This window comes from Prenolepis imparis, unplaced genomic scaffold, assembly GCF_030444845.1.
Source record: "Prenolepis imparis isolate NDT839.2.m4 unplaced genomic scaffold, iyPreImpa1.0 SCAF_3, whole genome shotgun sequence".
Taxonomy (NCBI): Eukaryota; Metazoa; Arthropoda; class Insecta; order Hymenoptera; family Formicidae; genus Prenolepis; species Prenolepis imparis.
In genome coordinates this window covers 9,884,800-9,906,666 of record NW_028141161.1, presented here as the reverse complement: position 1 = coordinate 9,906,666, position 21,867 = coordinate 9,884,800, and the positions used below count along the sequence as shown (strand labels likewise).

Below are 21,867 nucleotides of genomic sequence, written 5' to 3'. Positions count from 1 at the left end.
AGCACCCCGAAGCAGCTGCAGCTACTCGCTTATCGCTCGAAGCCAGCCTTGACGTGGACGACGACGTTTCTTCCGAAGAATTCGATGGTGCTCGACTTTCACCTGCTGCTACATGCGCATTATGCTAAGAATAAATTTCGCGATCGCGCGTTACTACTGTTTTCGCCGGTATTTTTAGCAGTGGTATATAGACACGCACACACATACATATGCGGGTTCACATTTCCGTAAACATTAAGGCGCGCGGCGCGATAAATCATCCGGAAAATTACCACGATAGGGGGTTCTATCACCCTCCCGGATAAGCGCGCCTATTTAAGTATCGATGGCGAAGCCATCGACGCTTTCCCTCGAGATCCGCCACCCTTGCGATCTCTATCGCGCATTACACTTGTACCTACCCTATGAATCCCGTGTTCAGTGACTCATGTTTTTACGAGAATCGAGCGGCGAACGAGTCAATTCGTGTGACGCGTGTCACTTTCGTATCGCTATCGAAATTGTCGACCGTATCGGAGTAGCATCATTTTGCTTTATATCCTCGAGAAATAATAGTTTCACACAAACATACACTCAATGTAAATTTTATTCAAAATTGTAAATGGAATAAGGTTTTATGTATCGATCAGAAAATTAATTCGCTCTTCGCGCAGACCTTTAATATTTAATAGTTTCAAAATAATTTTTTCAAACTAACTCTGTAATTAACTCGCAATATTTAATTCGACAAAGGTATATTTCTCTTTTTGTAATTTGTTCCTCTACATAAATATCCCCGACAATCAATTGACAAATGTCACCATCTCTCGTGTAGACTCAGTTATTATTATAATCATAATAACATGCATAATTAAGAGAATGACTTCGCTCGCCACATGACTCTACATGACTTAATTGTTTCTGAAAAAGAATTATCGCGGCTTAATCCCGATCCGAGCGTTTCTCACCATCACCCTATATACAATCGCGATAACAAACGTTCTAATTTTACCTGCGGTTAATTCACCTCCAATTCTAACGCCAACGGATCGCTCCTAATTCGCCGGGGTGCACTCGCGTCCCGACATTACGGCGCGTTTCCCCGTCAAATTAGGCGGAAACAAACAAGCAGTCCTCGATGGCCCGTGGCTAACGAGGCCGTAATCGCAGAAACACCTCGACCCCCCGAGTCACCCCGAGAGAGCTGCCTTGAACCACTCGTATATCTTTCTCGCTTCGCGAGGGGGACGCAACGGAGGGCCCAGACTGCCCCCGAGGAAGGACTCCAACGCGCCGCGCACCGGTGGAGTTCGTACAAATGGATTACGGAAGCGCGCTGGATATTATACCACCGTCGATCCGACCGTCTGAGTTAAGCCTAAAATGTTTGCCGAGCTAATGACTTCGTACGCCAGGTGGGAAAGAGAGAGAGAGATCGCTGCTATTGTAATTATACCGCGGCTGTCGCGCGTTTCATGTCCCGGCGATCGTGACACCGTCCCCGCAGGACAGGATATTTCTACCCTTGCGTGAAAAAAAAAATAATAAAGAAGCGAGATGATATAATATGCTGTTTCAACTGCCGGTACAAGAGTGTCGAAACGTGTCGTTTTTCAGTTAGAGATAGAAGAAATAAAATATAATTTACATATTCTATAAATACGCGAAAAAGAATGCTTGACAAGTGTCTGAAATATTGTTATTTTAATGTACATCGCAGGATGTCATCGCGTTAGTAATTTTTCATTAATTCGTACCTTAATATATCAACTTTCTGCAATTATTCTTAAATATAATCTTGACGCGAAATGTAAATAATATAATACTAACAATAAATCTGTGAAGATCGCGCACTCATCAATTATGCCTCTCTCTCTCGACGAGCTATATTAATTATTTATATATCAAAATATATATATTTTTATTATCGCACTACTTTAATAATGCGAAATGTAAAGTCCATCTTTAATCCGCAAGTTCCTCTTTATCTCTCGTCTATCTCGCATTACGTTATACCTCGTATTTATTCATTAATATATGTTTAGTCCATTCGGAGGCCTTCTAAGGCTATTACCCTGCGTATTTATTATGTGCAGTTCGTATAACCGCGCGAAAATGGGGTCTAAAATGAAGAGATGTCTATCTACCCCTACTCCCTATCTCTACCTTCTTTCGATCTCTCTTTCTCTCTCTCTTTCCCTGTTTCGTTCATTCTCTCTTTCTCTCGACACGTTGTTCTCTGTGCATGTTCTCCGCGGTGTAACGTGCACACGATCGTCCCAGGGTCGCGTGTGAGTGTATAATGTAGGTTGCTGGCACCTTGATGAAGGGTTCGCGTGACGAGTACCCTCTATCCGCCGGTATCCTGTCTCTCTCCTGACCTGCTCGTCCGCACCTCCTATTCCGTGCGAGGCTCGCAGTCCACGGTTACCCACTTAAACGCTGAAAAAAACGCACCGGCCGCAACGACAACGACGGCGACGGCAACGATAGCGTTCTTCTTCTCGCAGAGCGAGCTCGGCGACCATTTTGCTTTCCATCGCGTCTCTACGACGAAGAGTTTGCGTTCACCGGAAAATTGTGAAGAGTCCTAACAGAAATCCTAACAAACGAGCGCTAAAAGGATTATCTCTCTATCGGAAACCAAAAAAGTATGAAATTTTTAATTCTTCAAGATTAGGCGGAAAAACTGTCGTATTTATATTTACGACCAAAAATTCAATTAATAATCTCGTGTTATTATTCTTCCTTTCGTCTTTGCTGTCGTCGGCTTTTTAGATCTCTAAGACGTCCGTAACAAATTGATTGTTTGTATTCTTTTCTTCGGATCGTTGTCAGAGAATTATTTCCTTTTTACCGATTTCTTAGAAATTGATTTCTGTTTACCAATCAGTAAAGTTTATACGCATTTTAAAGATTTCTTTTCTTGCGAATCACTACATTGTGGGATGTAAAGGAAACGACAAAAAAAGACGACGAAAAAAAAGAAGAAAAGACGAAAGAGAAAAAGAGAGAGAGATTTTGAAAAGTGGCAGGTGCCAACGTGGGAAAAGAGAGACTCTCTCTCTCTCTCCGAGATGTTCAAGGAGGAACCGGAGAAGTTTACGGTCTTGGCACCCCGTAGGGCCAAACAATTCCACCTGATTGGTATCCGAATTCGTATTGTCACTCAGTAGATTGACGTTCAGAGCTCGCTCAGCTGGGATTTCGTGCCAAATTGTTGCTAGTTGCTAACGACGCTATTCGTGCAACGCCGTGTTTCCTTGATATATCGATCGTCGTTGCCTAGCCGAGCAACGATACACGCTGGGATTATTTCGAAATTTTTTTAATGCACTTAACAGCTCATTGTGCCCTGTCAAAGACTCTTGGAACCACCTTCTCTCACTCGAGCACCACTTAAAAGTATCGTCAATTAATTCGCAGAAACCTGACCTCTTCAACCGTCTCTCGATTCTTATTAAAAATCTTATTCAGGTATATTATCAGACGCTCCCCCCTTATCAATTGCAATATACATTTATACTTTTAATCCTATTCAACATTGCGAATGGTTTGCAACTTTCATATCGCTTTCCCCTTTCCGTTCATTCTCCGCGACGACGTCTCAAGGTTGCACGGATTGCGGCACGGATTATTCTCAGGCGATCATCGTTCTTCTCTCCACCCGAGGCTCTCTCGCGGCGTTTTGTAATTACGCGCCGTCCGTCTTATCCGAAATCGTTCCGTACGCACGCGGTTTATCCAATTATCATCTGCTTTCCGCGTGGTGGCGTAAACACATATGTACGTTTCGCTATAATGTAGCAGGACTGATCGCGTTCTTAAGTCTGCCTGTTGGAAGGCGGCCTCCGACATCTTGCGTTCGTAGATAATTACTCGAGAGAGAGCCGCTAAGTATTTCCTAATTAAAGGTTTATCGGCTTATCAGAAATCGCATTCTCGCTTATCGATTATCATCTCCCTATCTCTTGCATCGCGCTTATTTTTATCGCGCACAGCTGTATCCTTTATTGTTAAATTTAAAAAAAAAAGAAACGAGACACACGTCACTCTAATTTATCCTATTCTAAGTTGTCAGTCGAGAATCATATTTCATACTTCTCAACGATGACAGGATTTAGAGATTCGTGAAAGGTTGAAATTTGCTACGGGGATAACGAAACACTGAAGTATTGATACTCGCGCGAGTATTTCTAGACGCAGAACTATCGTCGAGATCGCAATCGAGGAACGGATGACGAAGTCAAACGAGTCAGCGTACGATTTATCTAACCACGTGGCTTTCTCCTCGTTCAACAAGATAGCAACGTAATAGCAGCACGTGTCATATGTCACACATTGTTGCACATACGAGGAGGAATCGTGGGCGTTAATGGCCGAGCCGCGGAGCTTATCCGGAGTACATCTAATATCCGAGCAAGCTGGACAAACACATATGGCGTATCCGACATTGATCACCGCGCTAACACTTCAAGGTTGCGCTTTATAGTAACAGCTACATTTCCACCGACAAACAGCCCGAGGCGAACCGCAGCGCGACCCGAGGAGGAGCAAGAAAATACACATCCAGAAAGAATTAACTCGTACACGGCGATCTGAGAATCGTTTAAAGTCCACGAGGGCTTCGGGCTTCCAATTTCGTAAGCTGTTGCTCGATTAACAATTTAAATAAATATATAAATTTCGAAAAAGAAGACGAAAATGAATATAGCGAATCTCGATAAGACTCCTTCTCGAATCTGTGTTTCGAGGAATCCCGAAGGAATCCCTAGAATGTAATGTAATTGTAAGATCAGTAGACATCCGATTACGCTCGAGTCGGAAGCACCTATGTATATATGCGCAATTCTCGAAGCGCGCTTCATAATTGTGCACGACTTGCGGCTTATCCGTAATCACATTCACAGTTACAATCGCGTGGCTTATCGGATTATCATCTACTTTCTGCACCACATAAAATATGCTAGCGCCGCGCTTACGTCGCTTTACAAACGCCCTACGTGCTACAGAATGCTATAGCCGAGTAAAATAAAATCAGCGGAGCAAGTGATTAATACGCCTTTGATTGCAAATAAGGTGCACAGCTTAAGTGAATTACCTTACGACGAGATTAAATTACAGAAAGATTGTAATAGGCGCAGAATTTTATCGGTGATTCCAATCAATCTAGAATATTTTATGTAATTTAGAATTGTTTTAGAATCGTACGCAATATTAACTATCACGAGTAAAAATAAAATTTGACAAATTATTAAAAAAATATAATATATTAAAAATTATAATGAAAAAAAGTATTAAGAAAAAAACATCACTTTCCAAAAATAATTGTTAAATGTATTAATTATATATATTTAATATTTTAAATATATTAAATTAATTTCTGTTATATATTTAAAGTTTTCAAACTATTTAATTAATATAAGCAATACTTCTTTCTGCAATTATTGTATTAAATATACAATATTTGTCGTGACTAAAAACAAGTTGTACTCTCAATTAATATTTTATCTTAATTCTTCGATTATACGTGTAAGATCGGTCTGTGCCATACAAGCATTAAATGAATTTCTGTTTTCTCTTACTGTGCATCTAACTAAAACACGTGTCTAAATCGCAAGAACTTCACGGCCGACGAAAAATACATTCCGACGGTATTTCGCAATTAGCTTGGAAGATTATCTCGATCGTACCATCTCCGAGAATTCCCAGAGATGAAGTCCCGCCTTTCGCGGGTTCCGCGATCGCGATCGCGAACTTCAAGCGATAATGGGGTGCATCGATCATCGAGGTAACGCTTCAAGGTTGTATGTACGTATACACGCACATTTAGGATAACCGGAGGTAGTTCTCCCGAGTATTAGCCCTATGCGCGCACGAATATATATCTCATAATTCCGACATGGTCACGCTTCTCGAGCCTCGCAGCTGCGGGGCCTGGCCAAACTTTATTAGCATACCTATAAAAATACGCGCGCGATAAATTACGTCTAAAAGTCCCTTAAATATCTCGTAAAACGTCAGTCAATGAAATCCATTAGTTCAAGCAAGCCGACGTCTCGCTATCGGTACCGATAATATTTCGCGTCGGGGGTTCTTTCCGGGGGGCTTTTCCTGCTATATTTGCTTGTGAATTAAAGACACTCGTCTCGGTGTCGCGCTCTCTTTACATGCGACCGATTAATGCGCGTGAACATGAGCTCTCGCGTAGTCACGTTACAATATTGTAAAGATAATTGCCGAGTTACCTCGGCGATGTTGAAAGAAGGAAACGCAAAATGTCATGTCTGCCGTTAAAAGAGCAATCTCTCGCAAGGCTGGATTGCGTTAACGTTTCAAGAAAAATGGTTTCAATATATATTTATTTATATCGCTGAGAGAATCGCTATGCATTTGCATAGATAAAATTAAGATTGTCAATAGAGGTTTAAAAGAGTACGAATAAATACGTAAATTATACGCGCATTTCCAGATTCCTGCGGAACATACTGCGAGATTAAAAATTTGTATAGAAGACATAAAATGTTATTCTATTCGCGAAAAGATTAAGAAAAAATTTGAAAAAAGGAAAAATTGTTTAATATTGCGAAAAATTTGTCGCGCCTTTTTCAACAAGCACTCGTCAAAACTCTGCGTGACTTAGCGCGTTCTTCGCAGTCGAGTGTTCCGCAGAAACCTTTTCTCGCGTCTCTCTCGTGATCGACATGCGTCACTTACCGGCCGGTCTTCGTGATGATCATCTCCGTGCCGAGGTCGTTGAACTTGTCCCAGAGCTCCTTGGTCTCGAGCTGGCACTCGACGTCACGTAGCTCGTCGGAGTTGCAGCTGGTCCTCAGACGTTGCTGCTTCTTCTCGTCCGCCTTGCATCGATCCGCGCGGCACTTCCGCGAGGACGGCTTCCCGATGCCGACGAGATCGTCGGCCAGCACCCCGTGGACCGGGCCGTCGTCGACGCTGCTGCACTCTTCAACATCGACGTCCACTTCCTCGTCCTCCTCGTTCGCGGACTTGGCGGACTCGCTTTCGAAATTCTCGGTCTCCTCGTCGCCGAGAAGAGCCTCCTCCGTCACAACCGTCGCTGTCGCGACAATGTTCACCGGTGACGCTCGAACAGCTGTCGAAGAAATCAATTCTTCATTTACCATATCAGACATATTTTCAATATGCATTTCGAACAAAAAATATGCAAAGTTGTGACGATAAATTTCTCATTAACATTAATTTAAGAAAATTACTTAATCCATATCAAAATATAATTATCATAAGTGGTTTTACGTTTCATTATAATTATTAATAATGAGCCCCCTGACTTCTCCCTCGGTTGAGACTTTTGCTTCGCGGGAGATTTCAGTAAGATTATATGACTCGTCGATCGGACAGCTTATTGGGTCGAGATTTATCGCGAAACAACCGCCAATCGGCTGTGGTAAAGACGCGGAAACGAAATCCCCGGCGCAGACGCGGACGATTATCGCGGACCGCGTCGATTTAAATGAGCGAGATGAGCCCGAACGATACCCGGGGGCCGCCATCTGTTAATTAATCGACCGGACCCCGCATCTGCCACAAGGTGGTGGCCCCGACGCCCTAATTAAACCGTCAGATTTTCAAGAAAGCCGATCCGAGCCGGTGTGTACACAATGTTAATTGCGCCGGGCTCGCGATATCGATCTGTTAATTTGTACTATTCCGCGCGAACAATGCGCCTTCCGGTTTGCGCGTTTATCTCAAATTGGATCCGTGGCAACGTTATTCGCGGGCTCGCACACGCACGTGCGTATATATAAGTATATATACACGCGCGGGAAAATTTATCGACACGTTGTCGTCGACGAGAAACGGATCGCCAAAATGCCGTTTTTTCCTTTCGAACAAACTGCCGGTCTGCACGAAAAACACTGTTACCGGACTTATTCCTTTCTTATTTAGCGCCGCGTCTACCACAGCAGATACGACTGTCCGATACAGGAATTTATTCGCTTAATGCGAAAATTGCGCATCGGCCAAAGGTTGAGAGAGTCCGACAGCTGTATTTAGTACGCTAAACATGTGTCGAGACGCCGCATGCCTAAGTGTTATTCACCTATAGCATCAAGAGAGCATTTAATGTAACGCAAAATAAAGAAAAGACAATATAAATATTTCCCAAAAATTATATATCGTATTTTTAAATCTTCCAATGAAACAGACGAGTCCTTTTTATTTCCGTGATGAACAACGTCGCGCGCTATAACGATTTGATAAGTCACCGGGCACACGCTTCTTCCCGCTTCGCTGAAGAACGAGGAGCGGGTTTCTGTCAGGGTGATCGAACACCTTCTGACCGGAGAAAGACGCGAGAGACACGACTCGCCGAGCCAGAAAACTGGAGATCATCAGTCGCTATGACTATGTAGCCTCTTCACGGCGATAGTTGGTCGATCACGAGAGAAGGGACTAGATAATTTGATACTGCTTCCCGTTTTCTTTCTGACTTCTGGTTACTACATATTGACTTCATCGTATTTCTCCTCTCCTCGTCGCGCTATAGGTACCCACACGCGCCCAAAACCGGTTTCGTTAAATTTTCGACTACGACGACAACGGCAACGAGATAAGCATAACGCGATTACTTTCACCGTTTCGTTTATGTCGCGTTGCGTGAGTTTAGCAATTTGCATTTCGTTTAGGCGAAACGAGAGGCACCTTTACGAGCGACTACCGGATTTCTTAATCGCCTTCGAAACGATATCCTTCTTTGCTACTTGAAATTCGACAATCATAAATCGATCTCTATACATCATATTAATTCTAAAATATTAGTTTTCGATTCTTAATTTTTAAGACGACTCCTGAAAATCGAATGAGTGAATATGTATATTGCATTTTTAAATTAAAATACACGTAATACGAAAAATATTTCAATGTGTTCTCAAGATATCGAAGTTTTATCGTTTAATAAAAATATAATAAGTGATCGCGCATTTTAGGAACTGCAAAGTATTTTTAAAAACAAAAAAAAAGCAATGAATACTCAAATAAATAGAATAATAATACGAAAAATATTTCAATGTGCTCTAAGATATCGAAGCGTTTAATGAAAATATACTTGACCGCATTTTAGGAAAATATTTTAAAAAATAGAGAAAAAAAACAATTGGCCGCGTTCAGCAGAAAAATAGCTTTGCAACTGTTGTAAAATTCGTGAATCTGATTGGTCTCTTCATCTTAGCTGAATCTAAGAGAATACACCAATCAGATTCAAGAATTTTACAACAATTTCAAAGCTGCTTTTTCTGCTGAACGCGACCATTAACAATCCAACAAATATAGTATCGCGCGATACGAGTGGACACAAATTTCGTGTGAATTTCACGAAAACAAGACACCGGACCGCCAAAAGGTGCGCACCGCGGTCGTGCGCATCGCGTGCTGCTCGCGCGTTGCGTGCGCGCACATCTGCGTGCACGCATCCACGCACACACGCGGCCGGCTAATAATAATGCAGCGCGGAGGCCACGTCCGTAGTTTCGCGTTGCGGCACGCGTGTCACGTCGCTCTCGCGAGTTACGTGTAAAGAGACGCCGGGCGGCAATCTTTTATTTTTATTTCCTCCTCTTCGCGAAATCACTCGAATTTACTTATTGAGCCATCGCGCGCCACTCGCGAGGACTTGGCAAAAAAGTACGCGCGCGAGAACAGCCGGTGGACGTGCGCTCGGTGGAGGCAAGAAAAAAAAAAGGCAGCCCGGTGTTGTGTGTTAAAATTAACACCTCGTCTCTCGCGTGAGCCGCGAATGTATCGTCGTCATCGTCGTCGTCGTCGTCCTCGTCGGTCTTCCGCGACGTCACGCACGGCAAAATTACCCGGACGTGCATCGTTCCCCGGCACCGCTCGTTAATTTGCGAACAATCGACTTCCCGGCTGAAAATCTAACTCTTACATCGACGACACGCTCTTCTTCATTCCGAAGTGTGATTCTATACGACTAAAAGATATTACGTAGGACACAATGCAGGCGATTAGTGATAATTCATTGAAACAGAGACTTTAAGAGACTTTATACGGTTTTTAATTCAAGAGATAATTTTTTTTCAGAAAATATTCTTAAATTATTTAAATATATGCTCAATGTTCTCTTCGCGCGTATTAATGTCTTGTGGTAACTTGTACATCTCACATGCGGTCAACATTGTTACGAGCGATTCTTTTGCTTTCTCTCTCCCTTGATTTCACCATTTCTTCAGCGTTAACAAGAATAAATGGCAAATAACTTTGGACGCATTTTCGGAGTTGTGGAACGTGTCGCATGAAAAACGGGCACGGTCCCGATGGCGACTTAAAGAGCCTAGATCCCACATACAGGCACACGTGCCTACAAAGCAACACAACAGTGTAGGATGAATGCTTCACCGGAAGCTTTCCGGGCAGCACACAGAAGGAGGTAGAGAGAGAAAGAGAAAAAGAGAGAGAATGTATATGCTCGTGCGCGTGAGAAGGTGGTCCCGTGGTTCCACGTGATCTTTTAAGGCCAGAAGAAATATGACCGAGAGCTACTGACGTCAGCTTCCTTTTGCCGCGACCGACGGCCGACCACCCAGAATCCTGTCATCATCCGGGCCCCGCTTTCGAAGGACGTCGCTCGAGAGGATCGACACAGGCGCGACCCGAATAACGATCGCGTTACCGGAATCGCCGTTTTATCCCCGGTGAAAAAGAGAAAGAAACGCGCGCCGTCGCAGGTATGGAGTCGCAAGCTCCAATTTCAATTCCGTGCAGGAGGGATACCGGGAAATCGTTTCATTCAAGATCGAATACCTCCCGCGAATCGCAGGTGGATTTCATACCGTCGCTATATAGGCGAGCTTTGACCCTCTCTAATGTTGGTAACTTTCAAATATAAGAACAAATTCATTACATATTTTTTTTTAATTTATATTTACGAGGCAAGAGCAATGACCTAATTATCATAATTATTTATAAATTGTCGCTATATGAAGGAAAAACAATTTTCAAATTATAGCGTGCGTAACGTATGATTATAGTATGGAAAACTACGATAATTACAGTTTAATACAGGGGGAGAGTGAGAAAGAAGCGGACAAATCGCGGTTAGAACGTATCATTTTGCATTCGCATTTTGATGCCGATGTGATCCGGTGGCAAGCTATGATCGCTATTAATTAGGGTACTTCGATAAAAAAGATATCGACGCGGGTCGACGGAAACGCGACGCAAAAAAATTGGCTGCGTATAAAATCGACATTATAGCCAGTTTCGTAACAAACCGTCAACATGACGCCATTACAATTATTGCCAACGGATTAGAAGCACGTTAAGAATAAATCGCATTTCATTTAGATCACGTAACACGTCGCTGTTCGATCATGCAAACAGAATTCCGTCTCGCAACTAATTACTTCGCATTGAGCTGGAGCTTAGACTAAGTATGTGACACTCCTCTGTCAAGATTAGATTAGTCTTAAGAGATTCCGCATGACAATTAAATTATGCGCGAGTTATTCTTGGGAGTTATTTTCGCGTCATGTTATTTTCGCGTCATGTTATTTTCGCGCAAAGTTTATTAGATTTCCTAATCGAGAATGTATTTTACACCAATCTGGATCTCACATATCGAAAACAGCTGTCGTATTTAAGTTTCAGAGGAACTAATGTTTCCATTTCCCTCCTTTTCTGCTTTATAAATATACAAATTCTGTAGATATTTAAAGTCGTATAATGAATGAAAAAATTTTGTGAATTTGTTCAGACAATTAAATATAAGCGTGATAAAAAAAAGACTGAATTTTTATCTAGTTTACATTTTACGTCTTCCATCCCAGATGGACCGAGAGATGGACAGTATAATTCAATCACTCGCATATACGAAAGGCAATGTTATATCTCGAACTATTATGTTATATCTCGAATTGAGTAATAAGCCAATCTTATATTCGCGCGAATTTTTACATAATTCCTTAATCCGAAGTACACTCTTCTCCAAATACGTGGCCACGCATACCGAGGCGAGAGAGGGTTTAAACCGGTTTTGTGTAACGGATCCGCTAATTTCGCGCATGCAAGAGACGCGAGAGACGGACGAGCGAATCCGATTTCGCTAGCTAGGAAATTAGACGAGGAAGCGAGGAAGATATCGAGTATAACGCGAACCGGTTTCGCATCTCGCGCTCGCGCACGCAGGAAGCGCGATGATACTCAGATGATCTCGAAAATAACGCAAAAACGACGATGATCCATGAAGATGTCCGAGAGCAGAGAAACGGAAAAGGGGAATGGAAAAAAAAACAGGAGTAAGGAGTTGTGCATTTCGCATCGCCTCGCCTCGCAATTAATTAAAATCTGGGTTAAGCCGACAATCGGCTAGTACTTCGCGTCGCGACGCGTCTTTTTCGCAAAATAATGTTGTATATTTGCCAGAGACAGTGATTATGATCGTTCTCTCGATGAACAATATCGCGGATCTCCTAAATTTTTAATTGCGCGCAGTATTTAATGCACATCCCCTTCTTGCGAAAAAAAGAGCTTGCGAACACATGGCGAGATTTAAGAATCCGTCGAGATACCGGTAGCGAGTGTATCGTTAAGTATGCTAATGTGATTACTTATACTGAAAGGCGGATCTTTACTCGGTGACAAAAACACACCGAGCGATACAAAGTGCAAGTCACATGGAAAAATGCGGCTCGCATCTTCTTCATTTCTCTCTCTTATTCTCTCTCGTTACGGCTCGTTTTCTTTTATCACGCTTTCTAACGCTTCTTTCTATGATTGCTCATCTGCCGATAGCACGAGGGATAAAAGATCTTATCGAACGCTATTATCAAACGCGGCGAACACAAAAAAAAATGTTAAAATAATTTTATATGAGCAAATTCCAAATTTCATCAATAATACATTACTATTTTTTATTACCTTTCTACATTTGTAATGTAGTTGAAATGTGCTTTTACGTATAAAATTAATGTAAATTTTATTTGCGTAATTTTCTTAAGTGTTGCAGATAAAAAAAGCAAAATTATAAATATCTTTACAATCATTGTAAAAAAAAAGAATGAACTACATGCATACCAATTGCTGCGATCTTTATTCGAATATATTAACACATGTGTTATCTCGCAATTTTGTAATTGCCTTATCGCGCGCAGTTTTATAATTACACCGCACACATTGATCATTATACACGTTACTACGACCATGATGAAAATACACACGCGATAATAATTTTGCAATGCTGATAGCTACGGTGAAAAATATATGTGTGCGACGACAGTCTCGGAATGGCGGATAGCACATGCTACGTCTGTCGGCAATTTCCATATTCGTGCGTGCGCGCGTCTTTCGATCGGCGACCGATTATTTTCCACATGTTGCAATAGGTTTTTATAATTAAATATGTAATTTTCACCAACTGCGATTTTCATACCGTGAATTTTTCTAATGCACTATACTTTTAATTAAGATTTTGAAATTTTATAACGCACGAGGAAGCGAAACTTTAACTGCATATCTTTCCAATGTATATATGACGTATGCTTTTCCATTTTTTTTTTTCTTTTTGACATTCATCTAGCAACTTCAGAATTGGAGCAGCAATGCATAAAAGATTGATTAGCTCTTTAAATTACATTATTTAATCTTTCTATCTTAATCTTCGTATGTATATGTGTATATAAGAAAGAAAAGAGCTTTTAATATTTATAATAATCTAACTTTAGGATATCTTCTAGCTTTCTTATCCCTCTTTTCGCCTATTATTTTTATAATTTATTTTTTAATTAAAAAAATACATATATACGAAACATATAAGAAAAAAAAATAATAATCCCATTTGTTAACTCAATTCTCCAATTCAAATTATTTGAAGATAAAACTTCGATCAATTCCTACCATTTTTTATGCTAGGAAAAACAAAGCGATGCTTACATATAATTTTAAAATTCTGTAAATGCACATTTCTTGGCAATGAGTCTCATATCCAAATTGCATCGAGCTTTTTCATTACGGAAAAGCATCACCATAAATTTACAGATTCGCGCGAAGACTCGAGAATTTGATCTCTCTAGATCACCATCTGCTTAGCGAGCGTCTAGCGCACGCTCGTTAATTCTGGTGCGAACAGGTAAAATTTACGTGCAATTTGTTGGCAGCGACTTGCTGCCGGTCGCAGCAGTGGCCCGGCGTTTTCGCTGCATGAGTACGAATTGCTATTTCGGACGCTAATTATCGCTCGACTTGCCAGGCGACGTATTTTTTTCCGACGCAGTCGCCTAATGAATCGTATATTCCTAATTAACGGGACAGCACGCGATCAGCACTCACGTCCTAGACCAATGTACCGGGCTAAAATTGGGCTCTAACATAGGATGAGAAGAGTTTCATTGTTACCAGTGAAACTCGACACTCTACATTTCGCGAAAATTGCGCTAGAGTTAATTTAGCTAAGAAATAATAAGAGAAAGACTTTAAAAGTAAGGAGCTATAATATATATACATATAGAGAGATAATTTTTACATTTTAAATTATTTGTAATATCGCTCTTATAAAAAAAATTTCTAAGTTTTCTATTAGACGAATTTTATATTTTCATTTATATTTATATTCAACCTTTTTATTCAAGATATCAAAAATTTAAATATAAAAATTGATGTTTCTAAAAACATTCGCCTGATTTGTTAAATTATCAGCGTAATTAACAATTATATGTCGACTGCATTTGAAAAACGTTAATGCGGATACATCTTCGGAGATAAATACGATTAGAGAATATATTTGCTCATTTTGCTGGTTCAACTATTATTAGTGCACCAGTAATATTTCAATATTTAGGTTAATCGCTAAAATGTTGAAGTCAACAGATGCAAAAGCGTAATAGCTAGTTCGTTCGAACGAACCGCAAGCCGTCGGATAGAAAAGCGTGTCGTAATGTGGACAGACCGAGGAAGCACTCTACGGCAACAAACTCTAAATAAGCTCGTTAAGTCGTAAACCGAGTTACCCCTAAGATGAACTCATAATTTAACCTTTTGCAACCCGAACAGGCTTTTATTGCGGCGCTAACAACCGCGAGATAATTTGATTCACTAAATCGAATTCTTCGTGATGACATATAACGATGTACACACGTGTTTGTCGTTTCTCAAAATATCGAAAATACAAATAATTAGAATTAATTAAAATTAAGATGAGTGTAAAAATATATAATAAAAGCTTTTAACAGATCATTTTTTCTAAGAGTCGAAAAAAAATGCATACATTTTAAGATTTGCATAAATAATTTGCACTGGTTTATTTATTACAAAGTATTCATTAGCACCTGTCGATTAGAGCTCAAGATAAGATAAGTACTTCAAAATAATTTTTAATCAAGGCTGTCATTATAACTTACACAAAAAGAATAAATTATTTATAGAAAAAAATCTAAGCTGTATAAAAGTTTGAGATATGTGCGGACGCGATATTGTGTTAACGTGAAACGAATTATTTCGGTAACTGATTTCTATATCGTAAAACTATTCGTCTCGATGATGCGTAAAGCGATAACGAGTCTGGTGCGAGTGAAACTCTATCTGCGAGCGCCGATCGTGAGTTTTTCCTCTATATATCTTTGTTATTTGAGAAAAGACCGCGGAATCTTCGAGATTTCGAATCTTTTATTTTAACGATAAGTACTTATACTTTCGAGCACAGAGATATATGTCAAATATTTTGGTTTCCCGTAAAATTATTATTATTAGAGTTGTAAAGTATAATCTATTAACAAACATAGATGAGAGAAAATGCTATCTCACTATGAAGGAAATGGTTGCAAAAGAAAATTATAGTATAATAATAAATTGAAAAGGCTTTGATATACAAAATCAGGAATAAAAAAGAGTCAGGCAGATATTAGGCTCTCAACAAACTTGTTTTCAAATTCTCTTTTCATTATTTTTAACGTTTCGGTTTCCTTTCTTTCGATTCTTTCTTTCTACAGCAGATCAACTTATGTTCTGACCTCGGTGATATACACAACAGTATTGAAACTATATATCTGTATTATACATCAAAGAAAATATTTGTATTTAAAGCAAGGATCGAACGTTCAAAATAATTAGAGAAAAATTTAAAAACAAGTTTGTTGCGCCTAAATATCTGCGATCGAGAAAATTAAGGATTAATGAATTTTCTCAAGTATAATTTTTGTTTTCGAAATTAGGATCTATGACGAACTATATTACGGCATCTCTCTCGTGAGAGATCACACAATGAAGATATGATTAAATCGTTTTACGATAATGTTACAAAGTGTGTTCCATTGTTTACGATCATCGCTGCCGACAGCGATACACGAAACGAGCCGCAATCTCGTTTATTTTGAACGTTTGACATTTCCATCTCAGTTTCTCATTTCTTTCTCCATCCACATTACATTTGCGATAATTTTTTTTTATTCACATTTCTATTGTTACTTCTATTTACCTCGCGTGTTAAATATCACGATATAAATGCCGTTTTAAAATGTCTCAAAAAGCACGGAAAAAATAAAACAATCTTCAAAGTTTATTAGTGATTTCATTTTATCTAAGAGTCAAATCGTATAAAAATTTTATGATAAAGGACCGCCTCAATTTATGATGAAGTGACAGAAACAATGTAATATCTTCAAGATGTAATTAGCGACTTTACATTTATCAACTCTTATCTTATTATTTAATTATGTGTGTGTGAGACTAAATTTATGTCAGTTATACTATTTCAGTAACAAACAATGCGTAACATTAATGTTATTTATAAGTGACGAATTTTCCATTAAACATTAAACAATAGATATGCGCGCCTTTAGTCTGCATTGCATAATCTCTTCAAATCAAATGTGATTTAAAGATTTTGGAATGCCAAAATCTGCTACTGTTATCTAAATTTAAGTTATCGATATGAACATGGAGAGAGAAAGAGAGACAAAGTGAAAGAGAATAATACTATATATGCAATTTATTCCGAAATAATTAGTAGTTTTGTTTTTTTAAAATTGTTTTTATCCGCTATTTTCAATGTGTATCTTTAATCTCTTGTTTATTTTCATGAATAATGCGTAAGTATTATAAAAGAAATATATTTGACATATATTTATGAGTCACAACCTGCGGTATCCATGCTAAAAACTACAAAAGGACCATTTTCCCCAAAAAGACGCTTTTTATAATCAAACAAATGTACTCACCATGATCCAGCGTCGAATCAGCCACGAATCCTTTGCCAGTTGGACATTCCAGGTTGGTGTTGGCGGTGGCAGCAGCGTTGCCGATGCCCTGCAGGTGGTAATGCCCGAAGGACGGACCCCTGGGCGCCATGATGGCCGCGATGCTGAAGTCCGTCGCTTTTCCCCTCTCCCCCTTCGTAGGCATCCCTCCTCGCGAGCCCGACGACACTCTTACTCGTACGCGTTTTAGTCTTTGATTACTCCCGACTGATCCGCGTCCTCGTCGCGGTTTACCTCACTTTTCAAAATTGTCCACTTTTTCTCTTCTCTTCGAAAGTCGATTAAATCAACACCCTCACTCGCGACAAGGCATATCAGACTTCCCGTCGGCACTCTAGTCCCTTCTTGTCCTCTCTTCACCACTTCGCCCTCTTTCTGTCATCAGGCGCTCGTTCGTGTCAACATGATGACTCGCGGCAACGAGAGAGGAGGCGTCCTCCACCTCCCACTGGGAGGTTTATCACAAAGAGCAGCGAACGCGGCAATTATTACCTCCGTTATCGCGAGACTTTCCCGCCAATTTCACTAATCACGCCACCGCTGACTACGATCGACTACGTCACCACGTCGTTTTGATATCGTCTCGTCGCTCTAAGATTATTACTGCTATTTGATTACGAAGAAACGACGCAGCACACGACGCGTCTGCGTTGCTCGACTTCCCGGACTCCACTGGACCGTCGTTCTTCCTCCCACGCGCACCGACTACCCCACCACTCTGCGCCACGCAGAGCGCAGCTGTAGTATCACGCGCAGCGTGATGCAGCCTACAATAAGCCGGCGTTCTTTGCGCGCGCAGTATCGACCGGCTGTCTAGGCGGGGCCTTGTGGCGTACGCTCGAACGGAACCTCTATCCTCCGGGCCTCTATCCTCTCTTTGTACCCCCGCCGAAACGGGTCACGTGACCTGACGGAGCCGGTGCGTGGTCGCACACATTCATGCGGCGAAGGCGGCGCGTGCGGAAAGGGCTCTCACTTCGCACGCCACACCCCGGAGAGAACCAGCCACATCCGTCGCCGGCACACCACCATCGTAAACTGACACTGTCGGTCCCCACCATGGAGTCTATCTCTCGACGGCGATGTGGGTATCGCGGAGTGGCGTGGCGTGGCAGCGACACGGTGGCCGCGCAACGATGAAAGAGAGATCGATCGACCTCTCGTGCCGGATGGCCGGCGTTCGTACTGTATCTACGTATGTACCCTCGCAGTGGCGTAGAAACGGAACTGCAACAAGCAAAATCACATATGATGATTCATTATCTATTGATTAACGCGAAGAGATAATACTCCTCCGTGCTCTCGGCTCTTATATACATATACATATATGTGTATAAGAGCTGAAACACCATCATATATAAAAATGTGTAAATGGTTGTGATTAATCAAATAATTTATTTTATGTAAGGAAAAGATTAAATAAATGTTTAAGTTAATAATTGTGCTATCAAGGGTATTGTTGTCAATGCAAGTTTAACAAGCGCTTCAACGTTACTTTGATCGAACATAAATTGATTCGCGTGAGATAACATTTTGACAAAGAGATATTGTACCCTACGTCACGTTGATTCTTCCGGAGAAAGCGGCGCGTGGAGAATTTATTTAAGACACGCCTCGACGATATGGTGAGATGCACCGGCACGTAATACGTGGCTAAAAGCTTTCGTGAGCAGTTTGAAAAACCGAAGAGATGGACTAGGGTCACTTGTGCCGGGAATAATCATGAGAATCTGCTATCAGCGACTACTACAAGGTAACAATCCTCGACAGCGTATAATCCGTTTTACACTGCAATTTACGCGTGAAAAAAGATTGTATCTTCGGGAAGAGTGTTAAAGCTGCGGACTATATACGCGTATCTCTCTTCCGTATAGAGTTTCCGTTTGTCGCGCTGACTCACGTGTTCCGTCGTTACACCAGGATTATGCCAATCTTTCCATCACTTGCGACATGATTGATAGTCCCCTCATCGCGATTTCCATCTTCTAGAAGTTATGACTTGTCTCTTTGCTTCCACAATGTTAACCTATTCACTCTTCTATTTAACCGTTCTTACCGCATCAACATATACCGCAAGTAGTTATACTTGTCACTTATAAATTTCTACAAGCGATATATTGTTTATCAAATTATATGCAAAGAAATTCTCTCTGTTCTCTATTACGAAAGTAAATAACAGATATATAAATCTAGAGATTTTCGATAGATTTATTTCACAGAAAGTAGATATATTTTCTCATTTTTTTCTTAAACATCATTTGCAGCTCAGTTTTTAAAACGTTACTTAATTAATATCTAATACAATAGCATTTATTTAACAATAGTATTAGCATTTCTTGTTACTAAAGATTGATAATCATGTTACTAACTACATTGTCAACATTCTGCAGCATCTCATCAGCATTCCAGAAGTTCATGCCTCCCGCCACAGTATTAGGTATCTCGCAGCAGGAATTTTCACTCGAGACACGTATCCCGGATATTCGCCGCGGTAAAACGGAGAACGGTAAAACGCGATCGAATTCCGCGAGCATTATCGTCAAAAGCGAACGACACGAGATGCGATGTGGTGAACGGAAGAGCGGAAAGGCGGATAGACGGTTACGGCGAGCGGTAGTAAAACCACCGAAGGAATAAACGTTCGAAGAAACGCAAAACGGGGACCGTTAGAAGCACAGTGTCCGAGAGAAAGAGACGCATCTCTCGATCGATCAAACGCCACGAAGTGGATCTCGACGAGACAATTTCGATCCGGGCGACGCGGATGTCTCGGCAAGAGTATCAGCGAATAGAGGAGAGGAAAGAGGGGGGGAGATTTACGGCGTGTGTTTAGGCACTCACTTATAGGGACGCTTTACCTAGCCCCCTTTATTATACTAATTTCTCGGGCATGTCAAAATACCTATCATATGTAACCCGGCCTTCCGAATTCTATTCGACACGCTGGGTGCTCCCGTAGTCGAGCGCATAAAGGGCCCCCCCTAAAACATAAAATATGAAGCCCGGACGGTCGTCGCTCTCCGTGCCTCTCCTCTTTCATCTCTCGGGGATCGCCTTCAGGTAGCTGGAAAGAGGAGCCAGCTCGCGCGCAAGTCGTCAAGTCGTCTCTCGTGAACCGCAGGAACGAGCTGGTTCCCCGGAACAATTCCCCCGCGATGCCCCCCTTCCTCTCCTTCCGTCTCGGAGCGACTACCCTCGGTGTTTTTTAAGACGGCTACCGGGGACGTGTCACCGTTGCCTTTTCAGTCGTCACTCGCTGTAAAGTTTGCCATTTAACGGACTACGACTGTATCCTACACTCAACTGTGTTGCGCGCGGTCGCGCTCATCCAAAGTCTGTGTGGGTCTACTTAAAGCGCGCTGTTAAACGGGTATTATGACTCTGTGTGGCCACAGTATGGATTCGGGATGATGCTTTCGTGGGACCGATCATCGCGCGTTTACGAGTTTTGTCAAGCGTGAAACCCGCGTGAATGCAATTCGAATGACATTGTATGTTGTAACCTTCGGATGCTATCGTGATAGGAATAAATTAACTTATTGTTAATGCATCGATAATAAATATGCATCGCTTTAAATTGCTATAACAAATTTACAATCGTAGTAATTTATCGGTAGAATGCGTAGTAAACGTTGTTGGTATTACTATGTATAATGAAAAGATTAATTCGTATCAATTGTGTTTACAGTCTCGATCGAAATGAATAAAAAATGTTTTCCTTCCGCTGACAATAATTTTCCCTAGCGAGTCGCGCGCGCTTCTACGCCGATTGTTGCTCGCGGCAACCGGCTGGGACGGCGGCAACAGCAGCAGCTCGGATGCAAATTGCATCTCGACGGTTCGCGGGTGGGAAAAATAAACGAGAAATAAAACGAGCGAGCTGGCGGAAGGAGAGGAAGCGGACGAAACCCGCCGTGTTGCGAGGCTGCTCGATGACGGGGAGGGGAAGAATGGGTAATGCGGGAGGGGAAGGAAATATCAAGGTGGAGTGCGGAGTGAAAAGAGGGGTGGAGAGGGCGGATGAACGCGTTGGTCGAAGGTAGATGCGGAGAGCTGGTAGGGCAACGACAGGGTGCGAACCATAAGAGAGGGGGGTACACGAGGGTCATTCATCATCCGAGAAGAGAGGCCTGCGCGAACACACCATCGTACCATGCCACCATACAGCCCATGGTGGTGGAAGGGCATCGGCGTCGGAAGAAGGAGGTGGAAGGCCACCCACGCGGAACGATCGGGTTCGCCTTCGGTGGCGATTCTGAGTATACCGACACCAGTGAGACTGATTCTATCGCGAGTCTCTGCGTACGGGTCTGGCGCCGTGGCCAAGAGGCCAAGTAATCAGCGTATTACGCGATGCGTTAGGTCTCTGATATATTATTTAACTCACATATGTTATCTCGAGGCACATACATAAAATATGTAAAATGTAAATTAAGATGGATAACCGTAACTTTGTATTATAGTTATGTCGTTGAATTTGATGAGTAGACTAAAGTAAAAATAAGTGACAGAGAATATCGATCGTATAATAAATATCGAGAGAAAAAATTATTCCCCGCATCTAAAAAAAATTCGCTATTGAAATTAAAATTCGAGTTCATTGTCTATATGCTAAGCAATAAAGAGATATTATTTTACAATCGTTCTT

The 21,867-nt window shown here is 41.4% G+C and overlaps 1 protein-coding gene across 1 annotated transcript in view; it reads right to left on the bottom strand.

Moving 5' to 3' along the window:
- Nucleotides 1–21,867, bottom strand: part of LOC145933364 (uncharacterized) — a 79,713-nt gene that overhangs the window by 37,868 nt on the left and 19,978 nt on the right. Inside the window, exons 7-8 of the mRNA XM_083032995.1 lie at nucleotides 17,181–18,446; nucleotides 6,697–7,093 (exon numbers count right to left, since the gene is read on the bottom strand). Coding sequence (XP_082889121.1) covers nucleotides 6,697–7,093; nucleotides 17,181–17,364 — 581 coding nt within the window. The 5' untranslated portion in view covers nucleotides 17,365–18,446. The remainder of the gene's footprint in view (nucleotides 1–6,696; nucleotides 7,094–17,180; nucleotides 18,447–21,867) is intronic.